At 38.0% G+C, this 16,229-nt stretch overlaps 2 protein-coding genes across 11 annotated transcripts in view; one reads left to right on the forward strand and one right to left on the reverse strand.

The window, feature by feature from the left end:
• The window catches only part of ARFGEF1 (ADP ribosylation factor guanine nucleotide exchange factor 1), a 143,284-nt gene extending 139,898 nt beyond the window's left edge, over nucleotides 1-3,386 (forward strand). Inside the window, exons 38-39 of the mRNA XM_046012981.1 lie at nucleotides 324-441; nucleotides 1,924-3,386. Coding sequence (XP_045868937.1) covers nucleotides 324-441; nucleotides 1,924-2,088 — 283 coding nt within the window. The 3' untranslated portion in view covers nucleotides 2,089-3,386. The remainder of the gene's footprint in view (nucleotides 1-323; nucleotides 442-1,923) is intronic.
• Nucleotides 2,774-16,229, reverse strand: part of CSPP1 (centrosome and spindle pole associated protein 1) — a 171,673-nt gene continuing 158,217 nt past the window's right edge. For all 10 annotated transcript variants that reach the window (XM_046013000.1, XM_046013031.1, XM_046013022.1 and 7 more), the window contains 3 exons: nucleotides 11,667-11,776; nucleotides 7,144-7,282; nucleotides 2,774-5,273 (listed from right to left, as the gene is read on the reverse strand). In XM_046013000.1, the coding sequence (XP_045868956.1) occupies nucleotides 5,065-5,273; nucleotides 7,144-7,282; nucleotides 11,667-11,776 (458 nt within the window). In that variant the 3' untranslated portion in view covers nucleotides 2,774-5,064. The remainder of the gene's footprint in view (nucleotides 5,274-7,143; nucleotides 7,283-11,666; nucleotides 11,777-16,229) is intronic.

Raw genomic sequence — 16,229 nt, forward strand, 5'->3', positions numbered from 1 at the left:
TGTAGGGAAGAGCCGCCCCAGATTTCAGCCCTGGTTTCTTGACACCAGGCTTGTACTTGTACGTGTGCTGCCGCACAGGGTCTCTGAAATTCAATGGAACTTTCAGAAAAACTCATTTCCTGATACATTGCAATGGCTTAATGTCTGGTTTTCTTCTCATTTGAAAAGGATACGTTTATGTTGACACTCTAGCTAGTGTTAGCAGATGGACTCTTAATCAGTTCCTAGTAGTCCCTCCCCGCCTCGTCCAGCTCTTGTTTCTCTGTGAATGCCTGTAGCAGCAGGTAGGCAGCACATGTCAAAGTGAGCCTTTTCTGTTACAGTGTCTGCAGCGAAGCCCTAAGTTACTTCCTTACTCTAACGTCAGAGAGTCATCGGGAAGCCTGGACTAACTTACTGCTTTTGTTTCTAACTAAAGTTCTAAAGATAAGCGACAATAGGGTAAGTATGAGATGTCTTCTCCAGCCCAGCATTTCTAGCCTGACCAGCATCATGCTCAAGTGGGAGGCAGGGGTGCCAGCTTGCAGACCCGAGGCTCAGAGGTGGATCCAGCAAAGCGCAGGCCATGGTGCCACTTTGTCCTGGACCACGGTGGCCCCTTTCTTCATGGGTGTTTCAGTCTTCTCCCTCCTCACCCTGCTTTGTTGTCTAAGCAGTGTAGGGGATTCAGTAAAGAAGGAATCAGAATCCTTTGGGACACCCTGAGAAGCTTCTGGGGCCCCCACACTTTGCAAGTCCCATCTGGACCCCTGAAGTCTCTCCTGCTCCATTTTGAAAACTGGCATCCTGCCCAACCCTCTGGCCTTATACTCTGTCCTCACCAACACTGTTTCTGGGTCTGAGGCCTGTGCTCCAGGCTTCAGCCATTCCTTTGGCATATTTATTGGTTCCATGTAACACAGGGGGCCTAGTGAATGGGCCATAAACTCATTTAAGAATATGAAAGCAGTAGAAATGATGATCAATTTAAAAATATGCAACTAAATACATACAACTAAATATACACAACAACATACGCAACTAAATACATACATTCAGATTTTTAAAAATATGCATTTTCCTTTTTAAAAAATACAGCAACTTGTAGCTCATATACTTGGAAACCAGTTGCTGTGATCCCTGAATTGGTTTAAAAATACCTAGTGAGGTAGCCTGAGATTGGGGTCAAGGTGGTGTCACTCGGTGTTGAGCATATGTTTATCCCAAGTCATGTGCTCTAATCTACATGCATTTACCTCTGACTCCTGGGCTGGATAAAGTTTGGAGAAGTGACCTAAGGCATCAGCAGCTGTGTGGCCAGGAAGGCCTCCAAACCCCAGTCTCTCTGGTTCCACCACGGGCTTCTGTGCCACCATCGATCACAGTTTTCTAGTCCCTCGTGGGGTGTGGAGAGCAGCAGGAGAAAACAGGCAAGCAGCTTGTATTCAGAGATTGAGGAACTCCAGCAAAGATGACCACAGTACATCAGTTAAACCATAAATGTGGAAAGTCTGATCTTTGCCTGGAGATTGCAATTTTATATCGCAGTATTAGGTAGAATTTTCCATAAAAATTAAAATTTTCTTCAAGAAACAAGATAACCCATAGCTTATTAAAAAAAAAAACTCACTGTGGTTCCTGCTTGTCTTCTTACTTTTGCTTATTACCCAGGAAAAGCGATGATACTAAAAGTTTTCAAGGAAATGTAATGGGAAATGTTTTTCAGAATAAGGGTAGGTAATTGAATAACGTTTGAGTGAATCTTTTGAATACTCCTTCTTCATTCCATAATCAGTATGGTCCCTGCTTTATGCAGATGCCTTTCCTCTGTCTTCATTGATCAGTGCGGGTCCCTGAAGGAGTTTGACTCTGAAGGCATTTGAGCTACTGTGGTTTGGAATGCAAGCACTGCTAATGGAGCAATTTCTTTCCTTCTCTCCCCAGTTTAAAGCTCATGCTTCATTCTACTATCCTCTCTTATGTGAAATTATGCAATTTGATTTGATTCCTGAACTTCGTGCTGTTCTTAGAAGATTTTTTCTGCGAATTGGAGTAGTTTTTCAGATATCACAACCACCCGAACAGGAACTTGGAATAAATAAGCAATGATGGCAACTCGGAATTTTTCTGTTGGCGTTTACATCCCTCCGCTCTTTAAAAGGACCTTGGAGCTGAGGTTTCCTACCTGAAAAATGGTTTCTCTGAATTGCAGTGTTTGAGGGTTACTGGTAAAGATGCTTAGAACTGTAACTCAAACTTGCAACGCTCCAGTCCCTACTTAGTAATCTGGTGGGTTCTGTTTGTCATGTTGGGCTCATGTTGAGCAGAAAGCCTGTTTCCACAGTGTCAGCTTGTGTTCATGTGTCCTTCCCTGTCCTTGGCAGCAGGGAGAGCCCCATATATTTTCGCCAGGTGTGGAAGTAAAACTTTACCCAAAGAACTATAGATGTAAAGATTTGAACTTCTACAAGAAGTACAACTCAGGAGAGCTGTATTTTGAAGGATAAAATGTTTATAATTGGGGGGTGGGAGGGAGAAGAAATTATTGTTCATGGTAAAAGATATTTAGCAACTATGGTATTCTTACTCTGAAGATTTTTGCACACTCAGGCTATCTGAGATACTGGTAATCATCCTTCTGTGAAAAATGTACAGAGATGCAGGTCTGTAATATAAAAATCTTAAACATTATATAGTTCTTCCTGCACTGTTTTATTTTAATTTCTTTATTTTCTTATTCATTTGCTAAATACCTATAATATTTTGTCAAATGCACTAAACATTTAGGTTGAACTTTTTGTCTTTTTTATTTTGTGGGGGTTTTGGTTTTGCCCTTTTTTGTGGGGGGTGGAAAATTTGAGGGTTTAACATGCCCAGAAAGCTGTTGTGGCTGACACTTGTCATGACCAACAACAACAAAAAAAGTAGAAAATACTCCTACTGACCTAACTACCTGTAATATACTTCTCTTAGGGCTTCTAAAGATGAGCCATTAAAATAGAGTTGATCCTTCATGGACCGAAACTTGAATCACTGCAGAATGAATCTAGGTTGCTGTCACTTTCTTTTTTCTTTTGGGTGGCGGGGCTTGATGTAGATTTTACTCTATGTACAGAATTTATGTTGAATATGTTAAAATAACAAATCTGGCATGGTTGGGGGAGTTAGATTTACTGGAAATGTATTCATACTGTGAATTGTGCTCTGATGGTTAAAAAAAAGACAAGATTGTCAAGCATTCCGTATTAACAGTGGATGTAGAAAATTTTTTCAGATGGATAAAATGTATATGGTACAGATGTAAAGTTTTATATGTAAAAAAATTCTGTACAACTTTCTGTACAATATTGATTCTCATCTGGCATATTCTAATCAGGTTATAGGTCAATAAAGTTTTTGGATTATTTCATCAGTGCAATCAAAACCTGTGTAATCTACAGCCCCATGTTTCATTGAGTCTTCGTTAAAAGCTGAACAATTTAGGAATATTCTTGGCCAGAACTACAAATTCTGATATTTTTCAGCTTTTGGCATTAGGGTCATGTTTTTTCAGCCATTGGTTATTCATAATTAAAATTATGTAACCCAAAATAAGGCGACACTGTGTGAATGCTGAGAGAGCTGAAGTCGCTTTTGGGGGCAGTTTGTCAGCGGGGCATTGTGTGTCCTAGGAGTTGTGTGATACGATGGCATTGAACAAAAAATGGAACATCAAGATAATGATTGTGTTTAAAAATAGAAGTGTTCAGTCTTTGCTCTCATACCTTAGATGAGTTACTGAACAATGCATTCATAGGTATACCATATTTACTACCCCCAAGACAGCCCCGTGCAAACCCAGCTGGATATAGAGCTGGGAGTCGCCTACCTTCGTAGCTGGGAACCACCATGACCTTCCAATCTATCTGATGGGTAAGAGTTTCAAATGACCTGGTGGTTTGTTATTTTGTGGTATAGTATCAGGACCCTCCCTACAGGAGACAGAGGCTTTCATGATACTTTCAAATGAAGATATAAGAGGAAAAATCTTCACGTAAAACAATGGTTAGGTTACAAAATTGAGTATAAAATGCATAGCTAAAATTCAAAATGGGAGAAATTTCACACTTGCAGTAAACTTGTCTACACTGTCCACCATTAGTTCCATTAGTGGAAATGTACAAGGAGGAGTGCCTGGGGGTGTTCTCAGCCATCATAATGCCAAAGACCAATGAATTATTTCCCAGATTTTGAATTAATCTCTACTTTTGTAAAGGTACCACTTATGGAGTGATTAGGAAGACTGACTCACTTATCCAAGGGTCCATGGTGGCACAGCAACAATTCTAGTCTCTGTCCTTGGACCCTGGGTGGTCCTGTCTGTCTTCAACTTCTAAAACACCTTGTCTAGAAACCTCAATTCCAGTTAAAATAAGAAATTGACACTGATAATAAAAAATAATTTATTTCTATCGAGTAGCTGTTAAGTCATACAAATTAGTAAAACGTAATGCCTTCATTTGCATAAACATAGAGGCAAAAAGATGTATTTAGTGTATGGCTTATGGGAATAAAATCAGTTATGATTGCCCCATCATTTATACTGAAAGAGTAGCTATTAAAAACATGGAAATAACTAGGACATTTGATTCATTACCTAGCAACTGAAATACTCAACTACAACCAATGTATTTATTAAATGAATTATTTTGAATAGCGATACCAATGGCAAATGTACATACAAGCAGATTCAGGTTTTACAGTACTATTAAGACACTTGTTTTATTCACCTTATCTTACTGACAAGCAGAATTTAAAATAATGCACATATGGTAGTTGATTCCAAGAGTTCATTACCACCCCAATGTATGGCAAAGTTATGCAAAAATAATTCCGTATAATTCTACATTATATAAATTAATCATTGCCTTTTATGTACAGAATATATACATCTTAATTATACATCATCATGGGGGAAAAACACCTTATATACAGATGATACTTGTGTAAGTAACAGGGCCAAAAGTAGCACACGTATTATTAAAGGTTCCGATTTGACATTCCTTTCACCTTAAAAGGCACTGCTGGGTCCAGTACAGATTTACTTTAACCATGGGCTGTAGACAGGCCCTGCCAACTGTAAGTGCCTGGTTTTCCAGGAACCTGCTGCTGCTCCTGGTTTAGCTGCTCGGCCATGAACTGTTTCAGCGTTTCTGAGGTGCCTGGGCGGAGCCAGGGCTCAGTGGCTACAGAGTTTGATCCATCATCCCCCACATGCTTCATGTCATCGGGGTCAACCAGTGAACTCTCATCGTCTAAAGGAGGCAAGAGGGACATGACTCAGGTAACACTGGTGGCAAGGAGGTGAAATGCACACAGATCTCCTTCCTGTAATTGAACCCATTCCAGCCGTGCATTTCTCCATAGGATTACGTTCTACAAAGTACTCTTTTATCCAGGTCCCTCATTTAGAGGTAGGAAGAAAATGGTCAAGTGAATAGGTGACTCCGTGGCGCCAACACCCACAGGGATTCCAAAGACAGCAAGGCAGAGGGCAATAAACGTTAAGCTGACTGCAGAAGTGTATGCAACCTTACAAAACTTTTAAATTCAGCCAAGTTTGAGAAACTCCAACCAAACCTGTTACTGATGCTCTAAGGAAAGGAAATCCTCTTAGGACTAGACAGGTAGACAGGAGATGAAATTACGTCCATTCTTGTACCTAATCCAAGAGGTTGTTGTCTATTCCATTAAAAGGTAGGTCCTTAATTTTTCATTCTTTAATTGAATATACTCAACTATCTCTGTATTTTACTTATTAGATGTAATAGGAAAATCTGTCTTCCTACCCTGTGATGTCATTTTTTTTTTTAACATCTCCTGGTCTGTGAAGGATTAGCCCAGCAAAGGGATATGTGCAGTCAATTTAATAAGCAGTCACTCCACATTGTACCAAAAAGCTCCTGTTTGAAAGGACAATGTTAAAAAGAAGTTTAGAAGCTGAAAACCTGTAAGAGATTCTTTAAATGCTCTACTTTTCTCAATTTAAATATATCCCTGTTAAATATTAATCACCCTTACTGGTTCTAAAAGAAATTTAAGAATAGGCAATCCTCAGTGCAGAGTTAAAGAACTGTTTTCCCACTGGTCCACATTTTTTCAGGTACGATATGAAAAGTACTGCTCCATCAGTTTACCATATGTGCTGGCATTTGATACGGAACTGCCACCAGAACATACGATACCCTGACTGCTAGAGATTATAGGAGTATAGTTTTTAAATTTAAATTAAGTGTTAAAGATAGGAAGATTGCACACATAATTTGTATTATCTGATTATTGTATGTAGCCTCACAGACTAAAGGGAATTGTACCAAAAGACCACTCTACTGTTCACTAAAACTAGTACTGAGGGGTTCACTAGCTGCCTAAGGAACCATCCTGCTGGTCACCCAAACAACGAGAGACCATGAAGCCCTAAGAAAAACACTAAACCTTGGCTTCTATTCTAAAAAGAAACATCAACCTGGGGCTGCTTTGCTTTGTCTATTGGCATTGAAAGCCAAGCAAAAAAGTTAAAAAAAAAAAAAATTTGTTCATAGTACTATAAATTTAAAATAAATGTGTTCTCTAAAGACCTCGAAGTTGTCAAGTTAGTTTCTGATAATTCCTCAGTTCAGTTAGTGGAGTGAGATGCTGATACTTACCAGCATTTTCCCTGCTGAAAGCAAAGAGAGCCTGGATATATTTTTTAAAAATTTCATCGGTTTAGAATCCACTCAAGTGACGCCTGGGTGGCTCAGCTGGTTAAGCATCTGCCTTCATTCAGCTCAGGTCATGGTCCCAGGGTCCTGGGATCAAGTCCTGCATCAAGCTCCTTGCTCATCAGGGAGTCTGCTTCTCCCTCTGCCTGCTGTTCCCCCTGCTTGTGCTCTGACAAATAAATAAAATCTTAAAAAAAAAAAAAAATATCCACTCAAAAAGCATACCCTCTCTGGTAGAATGTGATGCAAAATTGATCCGGAGTCCAGGTTTTCCTGGATAATGTCTATGGTTTTAGGCCTTACAACTCAAAGGGATTTCAAAATTCATTGCATTGTCCCCCAGCCAACAGGGAAAACTTCCTTGTAAACAGGTTTGAGTTCTTACAGAATGTGCTGTAGTCCCCTAAGACGGGCCATTTACCTGTATTAATCGGTTTATTCTGAAGTTCATTCAGTTTTCGCATCCGTTCCTCATTTTTCATCCTAAGCTGATCAATATTTATACTGGACACAGATTTTAAAGAGAGACCATCTGGTGGCATATTAGGATGACTGTTATCCTATAATTAGAAAAGAGAATTTTTGAAATAATCATTGACCTCAATCAGTGAACCTAAAAATATTCTTGCTCCTGATAAATACACAGTGTAAGGAATAAAGTAGAATATAAATGCTACAGATTTCCATTTACGTTCTGGTGTTTCTTCAAGCAGGCTCAAGTAAAGATACAGCATCTGTGATGAGAACATGTAAATGCTGCCAGGCTGGGTGAAGATGGGAAATTTTAGGACCCAAAAGGTAAAAAAGTGAACAACGGGGGCTAAGAATCCATTAAGCTACAGTAATCAATTCAGGGTGGTAGTGGCTTATAGAGAGACCTACAGATCAATGGAATAGAGTCCAGGAACAAACCCTTACATTTATGGACAACAAGGCCAACAAAATTCACTAGGGGAAAGAAGAGCCTTTTCAACAATATGTTACTGGAACAACTGGATTGTCCATAATGCAAAAGAATGAATTTGGATCCCTACAACTCACATCAATTGGAAAAATTAACTCAGAGTGGATCACTGACCCCCTTAGAAGAAAACACAAGTAACTGGGTTAGGTAATGGTTTCTGATTATTAGATCGCAAAAGCACAAGTGATAAAACAGAAGACTGGTAAGTTGGACTCCATCAACAATGTAAAAGACAACCCACAAAATGAGAGAAAACTATGCAAATCATACCTGTAATAAGGGACTTGTATCTCAAAAACAACTGACAAATCAACAATAGCCTGATTAGAAAATTGGCAAAGGATTTGCAGACATATCTTAAAAGAAGATACTGAACATCATTAGGGAAATGAAAAACCCACAATGAGGCATTACTTCACACTCCCTAGGATGACTATAATAACTATAATAAAAGAGACAGTAACAAGTGTAGCCATGATATAGAAACTGGAACCTTCATCTATTGCTAGTGGAAGTATAAAATGGTGTAGCCACTTCGGAAACCAGTCTGGCAGTTCCTCAAAATGTTGACCATAGTTACTTCTATAACAACAATTCTATCCCTAGGTATGCATGCAACAGAAATGAAAATCATCAGAAAACTTGTACACAAAATAGAAACAATCCAAATGTCCATCAAGTGCTGAATGGATAAACTGAATGTGGAATATCCATTCAAAGGCCTATTACTCAGCAATTAAAAGGAGGCAAGTACTGACATGCTAAAACTTGACCGTATCTCATGTCTGTGTATCCAGAAAAGGCAATGCTATGGAGACAGAAAGTACACTGATGGTTGCAGGGGAAACAAGTTACTTCCACCTAGTAAAGCTACACATGTAATAATGCTAATAACAGCATTTATCCTTTGTGGACATGGTTCAGTGCTAATGGTTCATATATATTATCTAACTATCTTCATGTCACATACATAGGACAACACACAGTTTAAGAATTTGCCCAAAGTTATCTAGTCAACAAAGTATACAATGTCACAAGGGCTTTTTACTGGTTATACTATAAAAATATTTTACACAGGGGCGCCTGGGTGGCTCAGTGGGTTAAAGCCTCTGCCTTCGGCTCAGGTCATGATCCCAGGGTCCTGGGATCAAGCCCCGCATCAGGCTCTCTGCTCAGCAGGGAGCCTACTTCCCTTCCTCTCTCTCTGCCCGCCTCTCTGCCTACCTGTGATCTCGGCCTGTCAAATAAATAAAAAATAAAAAAAAACATTTATACACATTCTATGAAAAGAATATGGGTTGAATATCAGTCTTCCTATAGAACGTGACCTTGGACAGTTTATCTGAACAAAATACTATATAGTAGGTTTAGGTGTGTAAGAGGATAAAGCAGACTTTGCAATAAACGTTTATCAGTCGCTTCTTGTACTTTCTGAAATCCAAATATTCTGCAACAGAGAAGAAGGAAGATTAGGGTGTGGAAAGAACATTCTGTGCCAGGGACTGCTAGGCTTATAACCACACTAGGAGACAGGAAAACACTACCTCACAGAAGCCAAGGTACCAGAGTTCAATGACCTACCTAAGGTTAGGGAACTATTTGGTGGTGGAGCCTACAGTCACCTCTATCCACAGCAAGTGCTCACTCATTACTGGACCACACCAATACATTTTCTATTTTTACTTATTTTTAAACATTTTTAAAATTTAAATTCAGTTAATATGTAACATATTACTGGTTTCAGAGGTATAGGCCTGGGATTCATCAGTCTTACATAATACCCTGTGTTCATTATATCATCACTTGCCCTCCTTAATGTCCATCTCTGTTAACCCCGTCCCTCCATCCATCCCCGCTCTGGCAATCATCAGCACTGTTTCCTATGATTAACAGTCTCTTATGATTTCTTTTTCTGGTTTTTTTTTTCCCTTTTCTTCCCTTATGATTCTCTCTTTTGTTTCTTAAATTCCACATATGAGTGAGATCATATGGTAATTGTCTTACTCTGATTTATTTCACTTAGCATAATATCCTCTAGTTCCATCCAGATCACTGCAAATGGCAAGATTTCATTTTTTGATGGCTGAATTATATATATATATATATATAATATATTATATAATATTACACATATATAAAATTAATTAACATATATAGACTTGGCCGTGGTGAATAATCCTTTTACTGTACTGTTTGGAGCCTATTGCATAGGGTCTTTCAATTGTACCTTTGGATCCTATTGGCTAGTACCTTGGTGAGAATTTCGGCATCCATGTTCATCAGGGATATTGGTCTGTAATTCTCCTTTTTGGTGGGGTCTTTGGTTTTGGGATCAAGGTAATACTGGCTTCATAAAAAAGTCCATTTCTATTTTTTGAAACAGCTTCAGAAGAACAGGTATTAATTCTTCCTTAAATATTTGGTAGAAATCCCCCTGGGAAGTCATAGAGCCCTGGAGTCTTTGTTGGGAGATTTTTGATTACTGCTTCAATTTCCTTGCTGGTTATGGGTCTGTTCAGGTTTTCTCTTTCTTCGTGGTTCAGTTTTGGTAGTTTTGGTAGTTCCCTAGGAATGCATCCATTTCTTCCAGATTGCCTCATTTGTTAGCATATAGTTGCTCATAACAGGTTCTTAAAACTATTTCTTTGGTATTGGTCATGATCTCTCCTCTTTCATTCATGATTTTACTTATTTGGGTCCTTTCTGTTATCTTTTTGATAAGTCCGGCTAGGGACTTATTGATCTTAATAATTCTTTCAAAGAACCAGCTTCTAGTTTCCTTGATCCATTCTACTGTTCCTTTGGTTTTTGTTTTGTTGATTTCTGCTCTAACCTTTATTTTCTCCTGCTGGGTTTACCTTTACCATCTCCTTTAGGTATAAGGTCAGGTTGTGTATTTGAAACCTTTCTTATTTCTTGAGAAAGGCTCATATTGCTGTATCCTTCCCTCTTAGGACCCCCTTTGCTGCAGCCCAAAGATTCTGAACAGTTGTGTTTTCATCATTTGTTTCCACGAATTTTTAAAATGTTTCTTTAATTTTCTGGTTGACCCATTCATTCTTTAGTATGATGCTCTTTACTCTTTAGCCTCCATGTATTTTTGAGTTCTTTCCAACTTTACTCTTGTAGTTGAATTCTAGTTTCAAAACATCGTGGTCTGAAAAATATGCAGGGAATGATCCCAATCTTTTGATACCGGTTGAGACCCGATTTGAGACCCAGGATGTGCTCTCTTCTGGACAATGTTCCATGTCCACTGGAGAAGAATGTGTATTCTGTTGCTTTAGAATGGAATGCTCTGAATATATCTGTGAAGTCCATCTGGTCCAGTGTGTCATTCAAAGCCCTTGTTTTCCTGTTGATCTGCTTTGATGATTTGTCCATTTCAGTTCCTGGGATGTTAACGTCCCCTACTATTATTGATGTGTTTCTTTGATTTAGTTATTAATTGGCTTATATTTTTGGCTGCTCCCATGTTAGGGGCATAAATATTTACAATTATTAGATCTTCTTGTTGGATAGACAGATATAGTATCCTTCCTCATCCCGTATTACAGTCTTTGGTTTAAAATCTAATTTGTCTCGGGGTACGTGGATGGCTTAGTCGTTTAAGCTTCTACCTTCAGCTCAGGTCATGATCCTAGTCTTCTGGGTTCGAGTCCCACATTGGGCTCTCTGCTGAGTGGGGAGCTTGCTTCTCCCTCTGTCCCTTCTTCCTTCTAGTGTATTCTGTCACTCTCTCTCTCAAAAAAAAACCCCAAAAACCCAAAACTAACTTGTCTGATATAAGAATTGCTAACCCAGCTTTCTTTTGATGTCCATTAGCATTATAAATGGTTTTCCACCCCCTCACTTTCAATCTGGGGGTGTCTTTGGGTTTAAAATGAGTCTCTTGTGGACCACACCAATTTAGCATGGGTCAGAACCCAGACCTCTCCTAAACTGAAAAGGGAAAAAAGAAAAAGATACTTCATACATACAAAGTCCAGTCCTTTCTGTTTGTTCCTCCTGCGCTCCCTTGCAGAGGGCACCTGGGACTGTGGAGGGAGGATGTCATCTTCAAGGGCAGGATATGTCTCACCATAAGCACCTAGGAAGACCACGCAAAGGAGAAGCCTTAAACATCCACCATTTCAAATCTTTTTACTCCGAGCTAAACCAATACTTTCTTTTTTACTAGCTTTAAGATATTATTTACATATAATAAAATTCAGCTACTACAAATGCACACAAACAGTTCAATAACTTTTGTGGAATATACATTTTATCTGTGTATTCACCAGGTGATGGAACTGTGAACTGTTTCTAGTTGACAGTTACTAATTTGCTGTGAACATTCATGTACATGTCTTTGTGGCCATATGTTTTCATTTCTTTGGGGTATATTCCTAGGAGTGAAATTGTTGGATATTCTGTTTAACTCTATGTTTAGCATTTTGAGTAACTGCCAAACCATTTGCAGAAGTGGCCCTATCATTTTACAATATAAGAAGGTTCTAGTTAACCCATACACCAACACTTGGTATTGTCAGTCTTTTTGATCGCAACCTCTCTAGTGATCGTGGAGGTAATCTGTTTATAACATTTAGAATTTCTCCAACTCTTTATTTTAAAAGACTATTTTGAAAAACCTAAAGGAAAGTTATAATACAATAAATACCTAAAATCACCATTCTTATTTTGCCACATATACTTTATTTCTATGTGGGGGATGATGGTGTTGATGGTAAACCAGTAAGTTGACACTTCATCTCCACATAGTGAAGTATGTACTATCTAAGAACAAGGACTATCTCCTACATTATACCTACAGTTTCATTATCACATTCAGGAAATTTAATATGGATACAATACTACCACATTTGCCCTATAAGTGATATTCAAATTTCTGGTATTTAAAATGTACAGCTTTTTTTTAAGGCAGCAATAACTACATTTTACTGAAAGAGATGTGGTTTTCTCAAACTCCAGAAATAAAGTTTTGTGATTTCTGTATATACCCAACCACTAATGCACTTGCTTTAAAAAAAAAAAAAAAAAAAAAAAAGACCAAACAGGGTGGAAAATAGGGAGTTCCTATATTACCCCCTGTCCGCACACTCATAGCTTACCTCACTATCAACAGAGTGATATGTTTGTTAAAATCAGTGAACCTGCACTAACACATTATCACTCAACATCTGTAGTTTACATTAGGCTTTACTCTTGGTGGTGTACATTGCATGGGTTTGGACATGTATTCAGTATGACAATATCCACAGAATAGCTTCACTGCCCTAAAACAACTCTGTGCACCACCTATCCATTCCTTCCTCTATATCTGCTGATCTCTTTACTGCCTCCATAGCTTTGTCTTTTCCTGATGGTCATATAGTTGGAATCAAACAGCCTGTTCAGACTGGCTTCTTTCATACACATGCATTCAAGGATCCTCTGTATCTTTCCATGGTTTTGTAGCTCATTCCTTTTCAGCACAGAATAACAATATTGCACTGTCTGGTTGTATCACAGTGTATTTATCCATTCATCTTCTGAAAGACATCTTGGTTGCTTCCAGGTCTTGGAAATTATGATAAAACTGCTGTAAATAACTGTGTGTGGATTTTTGTATGGACATAAGTTTTAACTCGTTTGGGTACATATCAAGTAGTGTGACTGCAGGATTGTTAAGAGTGTTTTGGTTTCTTAAGAAACTTCCAAACTGTCTCCCAAAATGGCTGTACCATTTTACATTCCCACCAGCACTGAGTGAAAGTTCCTGTGGATTTTGGCCATTCTAACGTGGTATCTCGTTATGAATTTACATTTCCCTAAAGACATATTTTCATATGCTTATTTGCCACCTGTAGGTCTTTAGTGAAATATGTTTGCCCATCTTTTAATTGAATTGTTCCTTATTGTTGAGTTTTAAGAGTTCTTTGTATATTTTGGCTAACATTCCTTTAGCAGATGGGTCTTTAGCCAAGTTATTTTCTCCTAGTCTCTGGCTTGTCTTCTCATTCTCTTGCCACTGTTTTTAAAGTTTTTAAAGAAAAAGTTTTTAAAGAAGTCTGGTTTATCCAATCTCTCTCTCATGGGTTACACCTCTGGTATTGTATTTAAAATGTCATCACCATCCCCAAGTTCTTCTAGGTTTTCTCCTCTGTTATCTTCTAGGAGTTGTATAGTTTTGCATTTTACATTTGGGTTTATGGTGCATTTTGAGTTGATTCTGGTGAAGGGCATAAAATCTGTGTCTAGATTCCTCTTCTTGCATGTAGATGTCCAGTTGTTCTAGCACCATTTGTTGAAAAGACCATCTTTTGTCCATTGCACAGCCTTTGCTCTTTTGTCAAAAAATAATGGAATGTACTTGTTTGTGGCGCTAGAAATAGTGCCTATTTCTAGACTCTATTCTGTTCAATTGATCTATTTGTATATTCTTTTGCCAATACCACACCACTTGATTACTGTTAACTTATAAAGTTAAAGTGTCAGTCTTCATCTTTGTCCTCTTTATATACTGAGCTGGCTATTCTGGATCTTTTGCCTCTCCATATAAACTTTAGAATCAGTTTGACCGGGATTGTATTGAATTTATAGATCAAGTTGGGAAGAACTGGTATCTTAAACCATATTGCATTTCCCAATCCATTAACATGAAATTACCTGTTTTATTTCGTAAGTGTTTTATAGTTTTTTCATAATAAAATCAGTACGAGATCTGTATCTACACATTTCTTTTTTAGGGGGGTGCTAATGTGAGTGAAACTGTGTTTTAAATTTCTGAGACCACTTGTTCATTGCTGGTACATCTAGGAAAGCAACTGACTTCTGTGTTTTAACCTGGTATCCTGCAACCATGCTCTAACTACTTATTAGTAACAGGATTTCTTTTATTCATCAGATTTCCTACAATCATATCATCTATGCACAAAGACAGCATCATTTCTCCCTTCCCGATCTGTATTCCTCCTTTTCTTGACTTGGCACATCAGCTAGGACTTCCACAATGATGTTGAGGAGCGGTGAGAAGAGACCTCTTTGCCTTTTCCTGGTCTTTATAGGAAAGTTACTATCTCTTCATCATTAAATATGATGTTGGCTGTACGGTTTCTGTAGATGTTCTCTATCAAGTTGAGGATGCTCCCTTATAGCTCTAGTTTGCTGAGTTATCATGAATGGGTGTTGGATTTTGTTCAGTGCCTTTCTGCATCTACTGATACTGATCATGTGATTTTTCCTCTTTTGTCTGTTAATATGATGATTACATTTTGATTAATTATATTAACTGAATGTAAACAAGTTTGCCTACCCGATATAAATTCCACTTGGTTGTGTTTCACACATTGTTGAATTCAGTTTGCTAATATTTTCCTGAGAATTTTTGCATCTATGTTCATGAGAGGTACTGGTATGTAGTTTTCTTGCACTCTTCTCTGTCTGGTTTTGGTATTAGGGTAATGCAGACACTCAGAATGTGTCCCTCTGCTTCTGTTTTCTGGAAGAGGTTGTAGAGAATTGATAGAATTCTTCCCTAAACATTTGGGAGAATCCACCAGTGAAGCTATCTGGACCTGGTGTTTTCTGTTTTAGAAACTTATTATTGATAGAATTTCTTTTTTATTGTCAATTTGTGTTTTTTCCAGCTTAATTTACTACAGACATAGAACACTGTGTAAGTCTAAGGTGTACAATGTGATGATCTGATGTTACATATGTAGCTGACCAATGCAGGGGCCCTGCATGTTTGAAAAGCCACATATACTTTTGAACTCCTCAAAAACTTTACCATTGACTGGAAGCCTTACTGATAACACAGTCAATTAACACATACTTTATATGTTACATATAATATATATATATATATTCTTTTATTGGAAGATATATGTATATATCATATATATATATAATATATATTATATATATTATGTATATTCTTCCAATAAAAGAAGAGAAAATGTTACTGAGAAAATACACTTTCCCTAGTACTGTATTTACTGGGGAAAAAATCCACATATAAATGGATCCACACAGTTCAAACCCGTGTTGTTCAAGGGTCAATTACATATTGCAAAATGTTTTTTACAAGAAGGCTAGTTAACACATCCTTTTCCTCCTTGACAGAATTACCATTTTGTTGTTGTTCTTGTTAAAGGACATTAAAACTCCACTCTCATAGCAACTTTCATGTTTACAGTACAGTACTGTTAACTGTAGTCAACATGCTACATATTTAGATCCTCAGAACTTTCTCATCTAGGTTATCACACACACACACACAAAAGCCTTACCCACATTCATTAGAACAGTGGTAACAGTCATGACCATGGGATATTTGTGGGATATCAAGAAGAGAGATTGCTATATCTTTGGTCTAGTATAATGAAATAGTCCAAGACATCATCTTGAGTGCCCCAAACTGTCTTAATTTTTGGCAGGAACAGGTCACATTGCCCTGATGCCTCCATAGACAACCTCCTGATCCTATTTCCTTCCTCCCGGTTTCTCTATCTGTACTCACTCTCCACAATATGACACCCTGGAGACACCCTGGAAAAGAA

Source organism: Meles meles, chromosome 1 (assembly GCF_922984935.1).
Source record: "Meles meles chromosome 1, mMelMel3.1 paternal haplotype, whole genome shotgun sequence".
Taxonomy (NCBI): Eukaryota; Metazoa; Chordata; class Mammalia; order Carnivora; family Mustelidae; genus Meles; species Meles meles.